This window comes from Macrobrachium nipponense, chromosome 15 (genome assembly GCF_015104395.2).
Source record: "Macrobrachium nipponense isolate FS-2020 chromosome 15, ASM1510439v2, whole genome shotgun sequence".
Lineage (NCBI taxonomy): Eukaryota > Metazoa > Arthropoda > Malacostraca > Decapoda > Palaemonidae > Macrobrachium > Macrobrachium nipponense.
This window is the reverse complement of record NC_087208.1, coordinates 74,317,802-74,333,873: the sequence shown is the minus strand read 5'-3', so window position 1 is coordinate 74,333,873 and position 16,072 is coordinate 74,317,802. Positions and strand designations below refer to the sequence as shown.

The 16,072-nt window shown below is 36.8% G+C and overlaps 2 protein-coding genes across 7 annotated transcripts in view; one reads left to right on the top strand and one right to left on the bottom strand.

Moving 5' to 3' along the window:
* Positions 1 to 4,528, top strand: part of LOC135195058 (acid ceramidase-like) — a 338,079-nt gene extending 333,551 nt beyond the window's left edge. Inside the window, exon 10 of the mRNA XM_064221412.1 lies at positions 4,498 to 4,528. The gene's annotated coding sequence lies outside the window, so the exon portion shown is untranslated. The remainder of the gene's footprint in view (positions 1 to 4,497) is intronic.
* A 327-nt stretch (positions 4,529 to 4,855) lies between these two features.
* LOC135195057 (uncharacterized) overlaps positions 4,856 to 16,072 on the bottom strand; it is a 153,326-nt gene continuing 142,109 nt past the window's right edge. For 5 of the 6 annotated variants that reach the window (XM_064221406.1, XM_064221405.1, XM_064221409.1 and 2 more), the window contains 4 exons: positions 9,246 to 9,514; positions 7,750 to 8,031; positions 7,127 to 7,295; positions 4,856 to 6,705 (listed from right to left, as the gene is read on the bottom strand). In XM_064221406.1, coding sequence (XP_064077476.1) covers positions 6,557 to 6,705; positions 7,127 to 7,295; positions 7,750 to 8,019 — 588 coding nt within the window. In that variant the 5' untranslated portion in view covers positions 8,020 to 8,031; positions 9,246 to 9,514 and the 3' untranslated portion in view covers positions 4,856 to 6,556. Of the gene's footprint in view, positions 6,706 to 6,855; positions 6,941 to 7,126; positions 7,296 to 7,749; positions 8,032 to 9,245; positions 9,515 to 16,072 lie in introns of all 6 variants that reach the window. The other variant, XM_064221410.1, reaches the window with a different exon arrangement.

Below are 16,072 nucleotides of genomic sequence, written 5' to 3'. Positions count from 1 at the left end.
TATATTTATAGGTCTTGGTAGTTGCGGTTTATAATTTCATTACTTTATAAATAGATGGATTGTGTAAATCCAAAGCGTATTTCCATTCAAATAACGTTCTGAAATTGACACCTAATAATGATCTACCATGAACAAAAGTAGGATCCCAGCACGCGCCTGCACAGCCACACCTGAATGGAACAAAGGTTGACGATTATGGTTAATAAGGACTGAATGTGATTTTTACCATTGCTATTCTTATTGCTCTGTTACTATACTATTTTTCTATTTGTTTAACATCGACTCAGTTCCCTGGTAAGGTGAACTATTATTCGTATATCATTAACATATTGTCTACAGTAGTGATTAGAAAATATGAACATTGGCATCAATAGCTCAACCATTCACATCCGTCGTTACAAGACGTACAGGCTTCATTGCTGTGTTACCAGACCATTATCATGAAACAGAAGGGGACGGGGTATAGGAACACTTTGAGGCAACTGTACCATCCGGCAATATGAATCCATGGTCAAGAGAATTATTTCTAAAAAGCTTAACTTGATGTTGAGCATCCGCAAACACGTACAGTATTTGCTGTTGTCCATTGGATTAATAAAGGACCTTCCTCGTGGTAGCTAAGGCGAGGTTGAGTTGACGTCACGCTCTCGACCTGGCAGAAGCTTATTTTGGGTCAGCGCTGACAAGACCTCCTATACTCTTTGGACCTTGAGTTGAACAATATTAACAAAATAGTAAATGAAAGAACAAAGCTTTTCACAATAAAACTTAGCACAAATGATTAATAAAATCATTCGTCATTGCGATGATACACAACTAACTTGATGTAGAGGGAGGTAGCGTTTATATTTTTTAGGAATAATGAATGAATGATTTTAAGTTATCGTGCGTCGTGGTATTGTTGATGAGAGAAGAAGAGGCAGTAAAATCCTTACTATAATATGTACGTAAAAGCAGTACCAAATCACACAAAAAATTATATTTCATAATAAATTTAACTTAATGATAAAACATGAAAACAAATACAACACGGTAAAAAAAAACGCTTGCTCGAGTCAGTGTTCGGTGTGCTTGAGAGAGCTAGTTAGGAGATAGAGAGAGAGAGAGAGAGGAGAGGGGGGGGGGGGATAGGGGGGGGGGGGGGGGGGGTGGGGGGGGGGGCTCTGCTGCCATTTACTTAGCTGATCTGGATGATTATTCCCCTATTTCTTTCACTTACACTCGATCTGCCCAAATCACTTTTATTTTTGTTACAGTAAAAAACCAATCTAGTGATAATTGCTTTTACGATATTTTTACTACTGTAAAAATATCGTAATGAACAAACTGGCGCCGCTTTCAGCTTCTGCCTCATGCCTTCGATTGTTTGTTTAAACGGCTTCCTTGTGAAAAGTTATTTTATTTCTCTTTCCTTCTCTTGCATTTTGACTTATTACTTATTTTATTGTAAAATCCTCATGCTTGTTTTAAAAGTCTGACGTTTGCCAACAGTAAGTTGATGTATTGTGGCATAATTAATCTAGCTATTTCGTGCAATTAAGAACCAAGTAAACACGCTGATTACTCTCTGACACAATCGGACACACACACACACTATCGATTCCTTTAATTATCTTTGCGCCTAACGCGAATAAAATGTATTTTGTTATCAACCTTTGCATACTGCAATCAATTCGGTTTGCTCAAGAGGGTTCCCGTCTCCTCCCGCTCCATACCCCAGCCGGCCGGCGCCATTTTTACCAAACAGTTCGTGTAAATCGTACAGAGAAAAAATAAAATTTAGAAAATTTTATTTCATATAACGTAGTTTCATTACTTTACACTCTTGATTTAACTTTTGAACACATTAATAATAGAAAAAATGTGAAAAGGGAGACTTTTTGGGTTGGCTGGAACGAATTATCCTGATTCCCTTTATTTCTTATGGGGATGTTTCATATTTCGAACAAATCCTGTCGAATAAAGTAACGCAAAGTGTGGCTGAGGGTCTTTTTGAGTCAGTACATTTAACATAACTTTGTTGTTAGCTTTGATTCTGCCACATTGCTGTTAGAAATTATTGCTACTGTAATTTACATAATACTTATTTCTTGGGAATAATTAGCATTTGTCCCAAGTCTTAACACCAATTACAGTTTCCCCTTTACCCGAAAAAACTTTTTGCTTTGAAACACCTCTTTGTAGGGCAAAGATCCATAACTTCATTAGAAGTTGTGCAAAAGCTTGTAGTACCGGGAGTCTTGTTGCTAAGGTTTGATTTTCTAGTTAATCTGTGCTACAGCAGTCCAGCCAGATTTGCAGCTAAGCCCCGCCCACTGCATGCTTGTGATTGACTAGCTCTCAAAGGGGAATATCATCACAATAATTAAGTCCAAATGATTACCAGTACGAATTTGACTCCAATTGGTGATGTTGAGTTTCGTGCATGAATCATGAAACCACAGATTTCAGTTCCCGGAGTTGTGAAGTCTGCAATTGATATCTCCGATGCTGTGCAGCCTAAATACATACGCATCATGTTTTTTTTATTGGTGTTGGCCTTGCATAAGCGATCCGACATAGACTACATTAATTGAAATGGAGCATAGACTTATGCAGCCAGTTGAGATGTTAGAGTATTAATTCATCATAATCCTGCTTGTCAGATGTTAGTATCGAAAGATTTGGCATACATGTCAATTTCTTATATTTAGCGCCAATGACAGGACATAGGCCTACTTGTTAATTTCTTATATTTTGAGGCAACGGCAAAGCACAGACCTACACATTCTTATATTTTGAGGTAATGACAGGGCATAGGCCTACACATTAAATTCTTATATTTTGAGGTAATGACAGGGCATAGGCCTACACATTAAATTCTTATATTTTGAGGCAGTGACAGGACATAGACCGCCTACACGTCAAATTCTTATATTTTGAAGTAAGTAATGTCAAGACATAAGTCTACACTTCAATTTCTTATTGAAAATAGTCTTCTATCTGCGTCTGTTGGTGTTGGAAATAAGAGCTGCTTTTAATTAATATAGTAGTTTCAACTCCACGATATATAATGTAAATGCTCAATGAACTATATTGAAAATATATTTACTGAAGGGATAACACATATTACTCTGACGGGTAAATATAAGGCTGCTGTACAATTTCTATGAAAATAAAGGCTACAGTTAGAAGGCATCATAAGATACTTAACGAATTAGAAAAATATATGATAGCTGACAAGTTATGCAGGAGATGATCCAAACCAGTCTGTGAGTAGCCCTTGAATCACTTGGTTTCGGGCCATTCATTTTCTAGAGCAGACTTATTCATAAAGTTCTCTATTACTTTTATTTAAAACAAATGACTAAATTTCAGTTAACAAGAATAGCCCGATAATTCTTTACGCCATTATTTTATGAATAGTTTTATGTTTCTTCTGCAATGTTAGGATACCCTAAGAAAAATTTTCGAAGATACAAGAAGCATCATAGCAGCAGCAACAAAGACAAGAATAACCACAAGAATCACAATAAAATGGCTGAATATAAGATAGACCTATAATCCAAACGTCATTAGCTGCATAAAACGACAAAAAGACATAGGACCTTACAGGTCCACATCGTTTTTTATCATCGTATTATTTCAAAAGGAGTTAATATCAAGAAAATTCACAGCTATTTATATCCAGTATGACTTGTACAGCCTATCATACTGCAAGTTTTTTAAAACAAAGGTATCTTGTTTTATAAAGTGCAGTCACTGCTTGTCATCCCTCCGAATGTGTAAACGATTCCAATGAAATCGATTTGAAGACTATGCAAACATAGTAAAATTTCCAGAAATTGCAGGCTATGCAAATGTAGTAAAATTTCCAGAAATCACAGACTATGCAAATGTAGTAAAATTTCCAGAATCCACTATGAAATACCAGTCTCCACAGCTCAGAGTCTCTGTGTTTAAATTTAGAATGGCGAACATGCTTGACTATCAGACAATAATGACCATTGTTCAGAGATTCAAGTGCACCAATTTGAACGCAGACATTCCAAGAGACACCCCCGTTTTCAGGTGAACCTCATTTACAAAACACAACATTGCAGCAACGCAGAAAACTACTGACTTCATTCATATTTTTCTGATTTTTACCAATTTTTAGGGAGATGTGAATTATGATTTTATTTCAGGGGATAATATAAAGTTTCATTTTGATAATCATCACAGCATATTTTAGTTCGACAAAACAACCATTGCAGAATAAATGAAGATTAAAAGAACCACCTATTAACCAATTTTTCTAAACTATTTCCAACCAATCAGCTTCAAGAAATGGTCGTGATGTAATCAGTAGGCAGGGCTTAGCTGCAAAGTTGGCTGGTCTTTGCTATAGTGCATTACTTCATCAAGGACAACATGAAAGTTGTGAAAACATAACTATGTACTACTATGAATCAATGAGCCACTAACCTTTTACAAGAAATACTACAATCTTCCATTAACTGAATCTTATAATTTCAGATGACACACTGGCTGCTTCTTAATAATAATAAAAAAAAGCATAACTTGGTCATGACTTTTGACTGTCACAGTTCGTGTCTAAACCTTCTACCAGAGTATTCCCATGGTTAAAAGTTGTATAATTTTCCATCTGGAAACTTAAATAAAGAATCCATACAATCAAGGTCGAATTTTTGACAGACATTAAAATTACAGTAAATTGTTTGTAACAAAATTTTTGGCCACAAAACAAAGGAAGACTTCTTTGTTACAAAATGTACCGAGTGTGTTTAAAAACTAAGAAATTATACCAGGCCAAGTTTACAACACTAGTTACTATGGCTTAATAAATGTGAAATATTGGATATTAAAATAACTATTAGTTATAGCTGTACCCTTTTATTGAGTACACCATGACATTTTGACTACAAATCGTATATAGTAACAATGACTATCCATTATAATCAAGAGGAAAAGTTATCAAGCAATGATTTAAAAAGAAAAAGGAAAAAACAAAACAAACTCCTCACAAACAAGATGTGCCGGACTGGCATTAAACTAAATACTAAATTGGAAGGAGCAAAATGGCGAGTGATTTTTATTTTTTAAGTTTATCTCATATGAGGGCATCACAATGCTATTTGTAAGGAGCTTGCTGTACCTTTATTTTCATTAAAAAAAACAAGAAGTGATCTTAATGTCAGCTACTCTTAAGCACCAACTACAGCATTATTAACGAAATAAGGATACTTTTTACAACAAAAAAATAATCAATTTCCTCTAGTTGTGGTGCATATGACTTCATATAACAATGCACATTATAAGGTATGGGAAAAAAAATTGAAAACCCCAAAGATGCTCAATCAAGACTTATATAAAGGACATTCCCTACGAGGCATTTTTTCCCATATTAATCTTAAAAAAAGAAAAAAAATCTTATATTTCAAGTTATAATAGCACACATGCTAACACAATTGCCCTAGAGGTAAGTAACTTTCATACACATACAAACAAAGGTTACCTCATTTTTTTTCTTTTTTTTGTCCTTTCATTATATTCATTATATCCACTACAAAAGGCTTGAAAGCCCATTCAATTATTTTTTTTAATTTAATAAAGTCCAAGTGCATAAATTGGGCACAAATGTCAATTTGCAGTAAGGCCTAAGGCGGCACTGTTTACCAACTAACGTATACACACCATTCGAGGAGGCAAGGATATTTACACTTGCCTACAACTCTAGAGATGGCGGCAGAACGATGCAGTTGGAAGATAAGGCTTATGCTACGAGGGTACTGTCCCATCACAAGACCTGCAGTTAATGGCTGCCATGGAGGGCAAGTACAGTACTGACTGTCCATTGCAAGAGAACTCGAATGTGCAGTTCATATTAAGCCTCATCTTGAGAAGTACACTTCATGGGAGTGGATCTGCCCTTCAGGAACACCACACTTTTTTTTGTCATTTTTAATGTATTTTTTCAGACACATTTTTGAGTTTGCCCAACTTAGGCCTTGTATCAAGAAGGCATTAGTTAGGAAAGCTTTCACTATATACTAGACATATGACAATATGATGTGGAATGATGATGTATGAGGATGCATAACTAATGGAGGGTGACTGTGAACATGAAGAATGACAATGAATCTGATGCAATCATGACATTAATGACAATGATGGTGATGACATGATGAGGTAATGCTAACACATGGCGGGACCCTGCGACACCAGTCTCTACAGCCCCCCCACGCAGACACAAAACACAACATAGCAGAGCCAAATAGTAAAAAATTCCATCTAGAGCCATAACGTGAAGCTCTTTTCTCCTTACAGTATAGCACAAATTTTCCATGTGCAAATACTGTATTATTCTTTTCAACCCTATTCACAGACAAAAGAGAAAAAATATCAAGAAAAAAAATAAATTCATGTGATCATATTATTTAAGACAGCACATGCTGGTGCTGCTCCTTTCCAGTTAACCATCATCATCATCATCTCCGTTCCTTCTTTCTCTCGGTGGTTTGCGACGCAACAGGGGGCGAGTTTAGTGGGGGCTCCACTATTTCTCGTTGTTGTCCTATATTTTCTGTATTTTTTCACCCTTAATTACTGGATTGTTTCGCCTTATTTCCTCTGCGCCATGTTCACGATAGTCAAATGTGCATCGATGTTCATTAGAGTAACGATGCACTGAGCAGAAAAGGCCCCCACACCTACAGGTGAAACCTGAAAATAAAAAAAAAATCCATACAATATTTGTAGAGTAATTCACTTTCATATGAGCAATGCAATAAAAGACATCCTACAAAACAATAAAAACCCTCATAAGGAGGTTGGGATGCTAGTCTGGCAGCCAAAAAAAGTAATTTACACTACCTTTACTGTTTGTGGCATCAATGAAAATCTTGTAAAATTACATTTTCATAACATCTTGTTGGCTTACTGCATACCAATGACAATACTAAAAGACAAGGGATAATGCATACTATGTAAATACCTATTATTTATCTTCAAAGCAATTTTACGATTACTTAGAATTTTGTTTTGAATAATCCTTACACTAAAATAATGTTTAAAACACTTTGAGGCAATACATACATTATATACATGTACAGTAGTCAAATGAAGAACTTCATAACAGACTTACCTGTTAGGCCAACCTTCTTCTTGCACATCTGACACTTGTTTTTCTTCTTCTTTGCTCCATCTTTTTCAGAGCTGCTTGAGTCATTGTCTGCCTCAGCTCCTTCAACTGCTGAGGCACCACCTTCCTCTGTGGCATCGCACTTATCTGCTGAGCCAGGAACGGCTGCCATCTACGTAAAAATGTTTAGATTAATTAAGTTTTCTCCTCACAAAAATTCTACCCATTACTTCAAAATCAATCTTTACTTTTAAAATAATCAACTCTCTTTAAATATACATGCACTAACAGTATGAAAAGTTTACAAATTCTAAATATAATCAATTATCCTCTTAAAATAAATTTATGTCATTATACACTGCAGATGTTTCAAAAGTTAGCTAAAAATTTGTCATATTAAATTACTAGTTTCAAATAAATTTATAAATTCAAAGGACAGGGAATAACAGCAAATTCTAAGCTTAATACAATATGAAGTGTAACTATGTATCAGTGGCAATTCAATTGTAAGATTTGAGCCAACCCTGTTATTAAATAAATTAAGATTTCTGTGAAAACTTAAAAGAATATAGTATTACATCACAGACATATCCTTTTGTTGAAAACAAAGTATACTCTATTTCTACCTGTGTTAGGGTTTGCACAGTGGGTTGGCCAGTAGTAGTAGCAACAGTTACGGCCTGATGAAGTGTGGTTGTAGGGGGTGCCGGAGAGACCGAGGTTGGTGCGACAGAGGCTGTTGGCGACGTTACGTTAGATGGGGGTTGCTGTTTCTTTTTCAGTGCGTCTTTATAGCACTTCGAACACAGACCATCTGTGTTGGGGGAACCAAAAAATCCACACCCCATGCGACAAAGGATGGGCCCAGCCTCAAGCTGATTACTCTCACGCTCCATCCTCCGGTCAATCTGTAATCAGACATCTTATTTGAAATAACAGACCTTTCATTCACTTGGAATCATATTTTGACACAGCCTTTTTAGCTATTTTAATTTCAAGTAATGTTGGTAGGTCATAAGGACATCTCCATAAATTTACTGATAACTTGACCCTTGCAGTATACTATGTGGAAAATGTGCATGATACAATAAAACAATCTCCCCATATTTGAATGGACAAAAACTGGAAAGGCAAAAAGGGTAAACTTTCCCTGAAGGTATCTTAACAGGAAGAAGGCCACATGCTAAAGCAACTATTTGATGAATGAGGAGAAAATTGTTAGAAGGAAAGGTGGGACTGAAGCAACACCTGATAGTTGTTGGCATGCAGCTCCCCAAAACAAATGAACTGACATGAGAAGGCAGAGTACTGGTACATCAACTCCAGTTGCTATACTGGTGCCAAATATAATTGATACTAGTTTCATGTGAACATCCCACTATGTATTATGTAATCTGACATGGCTACTTTTTGTTTCTGAAGTAATTCTTCTGACATACAGAAGACAGTGACTCTACCTAATGGATAACTGAGAAGGCTTAGCCTACAACTCGAAAGATATAATAAACTGCTGGGTCAACACCAATAAAAAAATTTCATTCTTATTGCCATATTTCTGCACGCTGGACAAATGATCATAACCACTGGGAAAATATATTACTTATGTAGTATAATTGCCATGACTACCCTGCTACATTACTTCACTTTTAACAAAAATGTTAATAGATATACAAATATAAAGGATTAATTCTACAGTAAATACAAATATATATACATACATACATATATTATATATATATATATATATATATATATATATATATATATAATATCTAGGGTTAATTCTACAGTAAATACAAATATTACAATCTCTTGAAGGTTAATGGAAAATAAATTTGTGTGTAATTACAAGAGCTGTAATCCCAAATGCTCTTTTCAAAAAGATTGAGCTATATTCTGTTGCGTACATCCATTAAATCCTATTCAAGCATTTGTTTGGAATCGCCATTTATTGGACACTTAGTGAATTTTGTCAAGCGTAGAGGACCTAATCTTTGGCTTAATTTGATCTTAGGTCACTAGTCAAGCCAAATGAAACTATTGACTATTAAAAAATCATGTCTTCACTTTCACTATTTTCCATAACCTTAAAACTTTTAAGAGCTGCCCTTTCATATCTGACCTGTTGCTCTCCTCCTGCCAGAGTTGTGGGTACTGGTTGGGGCGGGCAGCTGACGACAGCCGCCTCACTCCGCTTCCTGGAAGATTCCTCTGGGCCCAACAGCCACCACCTCCTCCAACCTCACACCTCTCGCACCCAACCCTTAAATCAGGTTTTTTTTCCTTTTCTTTAGCACTTCAAGGACTCAGACTACGATCTCTTTTCTTCAATTTATTCTCTGAATGATAAGGAGTCTTAGAATTCCCTTGGCTTCACCAGGAGTGGAAAACCTGAAAATGAAAAAGAATGTGGATGAATTAGTGGTTATGCTACAATTAATTACACAAAATAAAATTTTTTTCCATGATACACTGCCCCTTGAAAAGTGGCCATTAATGAAGCAAAATGAAACCCAGTGGTAACATGTGAGAGACCTTGAGAGAGAAAGTTAAATAGCACACCTCCCCAATTTCCTACTAATCCCCTCCCCTCTCTCACAACCAATTTACAACATTCACTCTCCCTTCTTTAGTACAATGTAATGTTGACCTACTGACCAAAAGTCAAGGTAAAATTGGCATTAAATTCACTTTGTTTTGATAACAGAAAATAAAAACACGTGTGTGTGTGTCTGAAATTAAACAATGCAATCATAAAAAAATGTAGTCATCTGCCAACCATGTGCAACACAGGCCTGTTGTTAAAAGCTAGAGAGAAAAACACAGGAGGATGTGCTGCATTCACTCAAAAATACATTTAATATCAGTGAAAATATCGTTAAAATTCATGGTTAAAAAATTCCTCATGGCTCTAAAATATACTATACCTCCCCAAGAAGTATTTCACATCATTCAATCTTAGACTTTCCCTGTTTTTCCTGAATCACTGTGATATTGCTTTCACTGACCCACTCTTACTTCTAACCTAAATGCCCATTATAAAAAAAATTCTACAACAAAATTCATGTAAAATCGAATTATATATTAAATTAATATATATATATATAATTAAATAATTTTAATAATTATATATATATATATACATATATATATTAATATATATATAATATATATTCATATATATTTATATATATATATCATATATATATCTACACATATACACATATATATATATATATATATATATATATATATATATATATACAAATACATGTGTGATATATATATATATATATACATACACACACACATAAACGCACATGTATTTGTATATATAATATATATTATAATAATTATTATTCTAACTAAATCCGAACAGCAACTCACACCTACACAAGTGAAAGCATTTTAGCTTCCTACGAGAATCGGAAAGAAGGGGAAAGGGGAGGAGATATCTAGAAGAGTTCCACCACACAGTTATACTAAGTAGGCCAACGCTCCACTTACGTCTCACTGGGGAGGGGTGGGTGGGTGGAGCCCATCAACCACCTGACGGCTACTGTTAACGAGAAAAGTGTGTTATTTAGCCAGTGGTGATGAAATGCTGAAGAGCCAAACGCTATGCATATCACGCGCTCCTAGAGTCTGTCTTATTTATTTTTCTCTTGTAAGGCAGCCTACAAATCTCTCTCCAACCCTTGAAGTTCTTTCATGAAAATCAAGTTATACAGAAAAGCTATACATATATACACCTTACAAAAAGCTCAAGTTTACCATCATAATATTAGTGACAGATGACTGGTTCTTGCAAGAATCTAGCGAGACGAACTGCACATACAACATACCATGATGCAACTCTGCAACGTTCTAGTAATTTGTGGTGGACGTTTTAGGTTGGATTCTGGATTACGTTCTCTCTCTCTCTCTCTCTCTCTCTCTCTCTCTCTCTCTCTCTCTCTATTGATTAGAACTTTTACTTCCAGCCGTTGGCGACATTTCATTCATGACGCATTCTAGCCTCCTTTTTTTCTTTTCTTCTAATAATCATTATTATTTAAAGAATGCGGTGTTGCCACTGTTGTTTAATACTTTAGTTTTCAAACCAAATACGTAATTCAACCATATTTATTCAATAACACTACAATCGTAATACGTGTATTCAATAAATTTTCAAACTAAATATGTAATTCAACATTAAGCATTCAATCACTAAATATTTATTTAATCAACCAGGAATTGATAACTGCGAACCCAAATAAAACACCGATTATACTTAGAATAAACGTTTGGAGATCTGGACGTCCTTGAAAACGAACAACATCTCTTCTCTTAGGGAAAGGAACTCGATCCGTCGCTCGAGAAAATCAAAGCATACTATATTATACTATACTACTCATGCGCGCAGATCTCTCTACCTTCATCATAATAGTTTTAGCTGTCGAGTCGGAGGTTCAGAGTCACCGTATAGCCGTCGTCAACTAAGACTGGCAAGAGGGTGCGAGTTAATCAATGAACACTAATCGAAAAACCTTTACGTTTCCACAGGAGCGCGGGAACAACCGTTTCTTGACATTTCTTCTCTTCCAATGAACACCAGCTCCCTCCCTTCCCCCTCACCCTGACGAAATTCATTCTTATAAATCCCTCCATGTACGGCAAGTACTCTTGCCTACCTAATTCCAGTTGCCAAGCTCAGCCAGACACGGAAGGGCGCGCACACACACAAACACGAAAGGGGAGACAAGAGAGTTCCCCTTTAAAACGCCATCCGTTGTAACGCACGCAGTCCACAAATACCATAAATAATAATACAAAAAATACACAGAATGTTCTTCTAAATAAGCACAAAAGCTGTTTTCTCTAAAAAGAAAAGATAGCCGACTGCTGCGCTAATTCTTGAACGGCCGAAACGACAATGAACCAACCACCACTTCCTCAAAAGAATATAAACTTTCGCGAGGAATAAGGAAATGATCCATGGAAATATATTACGGCAAGCTTCATCCTTTTTACAGTTTTTATGAAAGACAATTCATGTTATGATCATTCCCGATGTATTCAATGCATCTGCATAATTAATATATTATTATTCACTTTTCACCTGCAAAAACATCACCCTCTAACCAGGGGCCATTCCTCCTTTGACCCAAGAGAATGTAGATAGATCAGAGTGAAGCAGGAATCGGTGATGTTAAAAAAGGGAATAAAGGAGTTCTAAGGGCAAAAGCCACTTCAGTATTCTGATCTATCACTATTAGATAAAAACATATCCAATTCCACAAGAATCCCCCTTGTGCATGGAGGAGGCAGAAAGACAGAAAGGTCTCCATACAATGTATCACGTTCCTCATTCATAACTATACTCATCGGTACACCATGAATGAATGGACTTTACAAGGAAGATGATGATGCCTGGTGGCGACATTTTGTGTAACGACTTCCCTTTGACGTACCTTTAACGATGAAGGTTATGTTATGTAATAATCAGCTGACGACTTGGTTTCGTTCCTCTCTCTCTCTCTCTCTCTCTCCTTCACAATCGGCAAGGTTAGAGAACTTGTCCTTGATCCTCTTCCCCTCCACCTCCCTCCCTTACCAACCAAGACCCAGTCGCCAACTCTTGCCATGTGAACACATCATGGGAGCTTTTGGGTTCTTTCAGGGTCTCAACCTTCTTACGTCCACAAGAATCAGGGAAAAAGATGTTTGAAATACTGTCAATCAGCAAAGGAATAACTCGCCTGCAATACTACCGACCTTCAACCCTCAATCAAACCGACCAGATTCATGTTCAAACAGGTGAATCATTCATATGAAGTTAGTTGGGTCAGCCAAAGTACGCATTAAAATACTTATCAAGGACGTGATATTATAAAACTACAGACAGGAAAATGACATGTCAGAAATATTACAAGGGTCGCCATCCCCAATTTGAGTAGTCAAAACTGCGTATATTCATATCCTTATTTAATTATATGACTATCCGCACACTGCAACTGATATCTGACAATGGATACAGCGGACAACCACATGTTGTGCAGGGGGTTACAACACACGTTTTGACCTACTTTCCTAATACGTCCAATAAAACTACAAGGTAGCGGTGTATTCCACAAGGTTGAAGATTTTTTTTTTAGTATTCCTATACAGAAAACTAAAAGCAAGCAAATACTTCGAAGTTACCTTAAACTCCCTGCTGCATAATTTTCGAGGATCTGCAGAGAGCAAAAATTACGTCTGCACTTCTAAAATACCAATATCACCAACAGTGAGGGTTTAAATAGGCTCCATGAAGCTTGGACACAAAAACCCTCCATGGAGAGGTGTTCTCGAGCGCTTGTCTCTTACATGTGTCATTTAAAACTGAAACTTTGCGTTAACACCCCCCCCCCCCCCTCTCTCTCTCCCCCAAATATCCCGGGCGACCTGACGTACTGGTACCTCGACAAAATCTACTTACATTATTAGCCAATCGGTATTATCAATATGACCTACAGTCGTCATCTTATCTATCAGAGCCAGTTCGTACACAGCTTAAGATAGCGTTATCATGAGGTTTTGAATAAACACAGCAAGTGACTCAGCTGGTCGAGGCGAGGCCACTGACAGAGGCTCTCAGCTATTTGTCTTTCTTTAGACCGTTATATATATTATATATATATATATATATATATATAGATATATATATATATATATATCTATATATGATATGAGCCTTTATGTCAAAGAGCTAAGCTGGCCTTGAATAAGCAACTGAGTGAATACTTTTTCAATAATACGTTTGTAAGACAAATCCTGAGAACCAGATGACGTATAATACTGCTCTTGTGCAGTAATGATGAAAAGAAGGTACGTTTACTTGTGGTTACTGACCAAAGTGACCTTAGCTGAATAATAAGGGATCTGAAGGAAACATCCGCATGCTTCAGAAGGCAAAAAGCAGATAAATAAGGGACTGAAAAAAAAAGAAGCCTACTTGAAAGAATATGGTGCCTTGTTCATTCCAGAGAGGCTTCCAAATGCATTTCGTCTTGAACAGTGCTGCACTGCAATATGATATCACGATAACAGCATACTTCCAACCAATTGATGACTACATTCCGGTCTGACAAAGACTTTTTACCATCATCCTTAAAAATGATTTCTTCTTTCTTTGTTAAGTAAAGGCTAAGAAAGCAAATACAAAATGCAATCGAGTTTTCTCTACAGCTTATAAAGCTGTAAGAAACTCTTAGCCACAGCCCATGGAACTCTCAGCCGCGGCCCGGCGGTGGCCTATATTGTTGGCACCTCTCTCAGACGAACGATCATGGGTGGATAATCACGTTACTCTGGCTTGAGTAGTTCTTATGATTTCAAAGGGAAGAGAAAAGATAGACAAATAGCCACCTCAATAGTGTTCTTTTCCTGGACTAAAAAAATGACGAAATTCTTTTCGTTCCTAAGAGAAGTTATTTACTATTGATTATATCACCTGTTACGGTACTTTTACAAGATGCCTTCCAGCACTTGAAAAAAAAACCAAAGTTGACGCAAACATTTCTGCTGGATGAATCTAGCTCTTTTTATAACTAAAATGAATTTTCAAAACTGATTTCCTACTTTCATCTTTTAATCTGTATTTCAACAGTCACTTTAGGAAAGTTTTCATCTCTGGGCTATTATGAGTATTTGTGGATGAAATTCCTATCTAAAAAAAAAAATTAATAAAAAAAATTGACAACTGTTACACACACATATAATGAATATATATGTGTGTAATAGATATGTATTAGTTTTTAAATAGATATATATTAGTTTTTAAAGTAAATAACTAGTCTTTAAAAAAAATGCAAATCTACAATGAAGCATGGATATAGAGCGCCACCCATCCAAAAGGCCAGCCGCTGCAATGGACGGGAGTTTAAAAAAGCGATGGCTGTTATAATAATTCTATGGCGCAAAAATTATAACTGGTGCATACACAAACATCTACTGTATTTCAACAACCGCAGGAAATGTTCTTAAGAGTAAGTTTAATAAAATAAATCAAGATTTCTGAGAGAGAGAGAGAGAGAATTTCGAATTTTTTGTCCTCAAACACAAGAATGAAAGTGAGAGATAGACGAACGATGGAGAGGAAGAGAAGAGAGTGAAACTCGTTCATTCTGACAACAATAAACGACGTCGGCCATCCATCGCACTACTGCACCGACAATCGGCCAAAGACAATCTCATCCCAAGACGCAATATTCGCTCCGCGGATTTTAGAAAGTGCCTCTCCTCCTTCCCATGACTAAACCTGGGCCACCTCTCCTCAAATATTCCCACAGCAACATAGAACAGCAGAAAGTGACCGTGTTGCTGGTGATCCTCATACAACCCCGACCCGAATTTCCCGCCAGAATAACGACGAGAGCAGCAGCAGCAGCAGAGACCAGGCGACCGACAGACCTACTGACGATCATAGCATGACAACGCCTTGGTCGTGCGAGACTTTCGTCCCTCGGTTCGGTTCCGGGGGGGCCGTAGAGCGTGAGAAAACCGCAACCTCCTTGGGCCCGTCGAGTTCCCTCTCGTTGCGAGATTCTCCTCAATGTCGTCACTCACTCACTGAAGTCATGTCTATCACTTGTTCACTCATTCTCACACACAAAGGGGGTCGTATGTAGAGAGAGAATTCGTGGCTGAAGGCTCTGTCTGTATATTCAAGAGGGTGATTGGACAGGCTAATGCCAGCACGATGGAATAAAATGCACGAGACACTTGGCCTCACAGGAAGTGAAGCATATATGAACACACGTCACTTTATGAGAATGTAAGAAGCTATCAAAAATGACCGCGACAAAAATATGGAAATCATAATTACACATTACTCTCACCAAGCCAAGATGCGAGGCGCCAAGGACCGCTACCTATATGGAAAGTGGAAGTTGTGGTTTTTAACAAGGTGAGAACTTCGGTGTGATG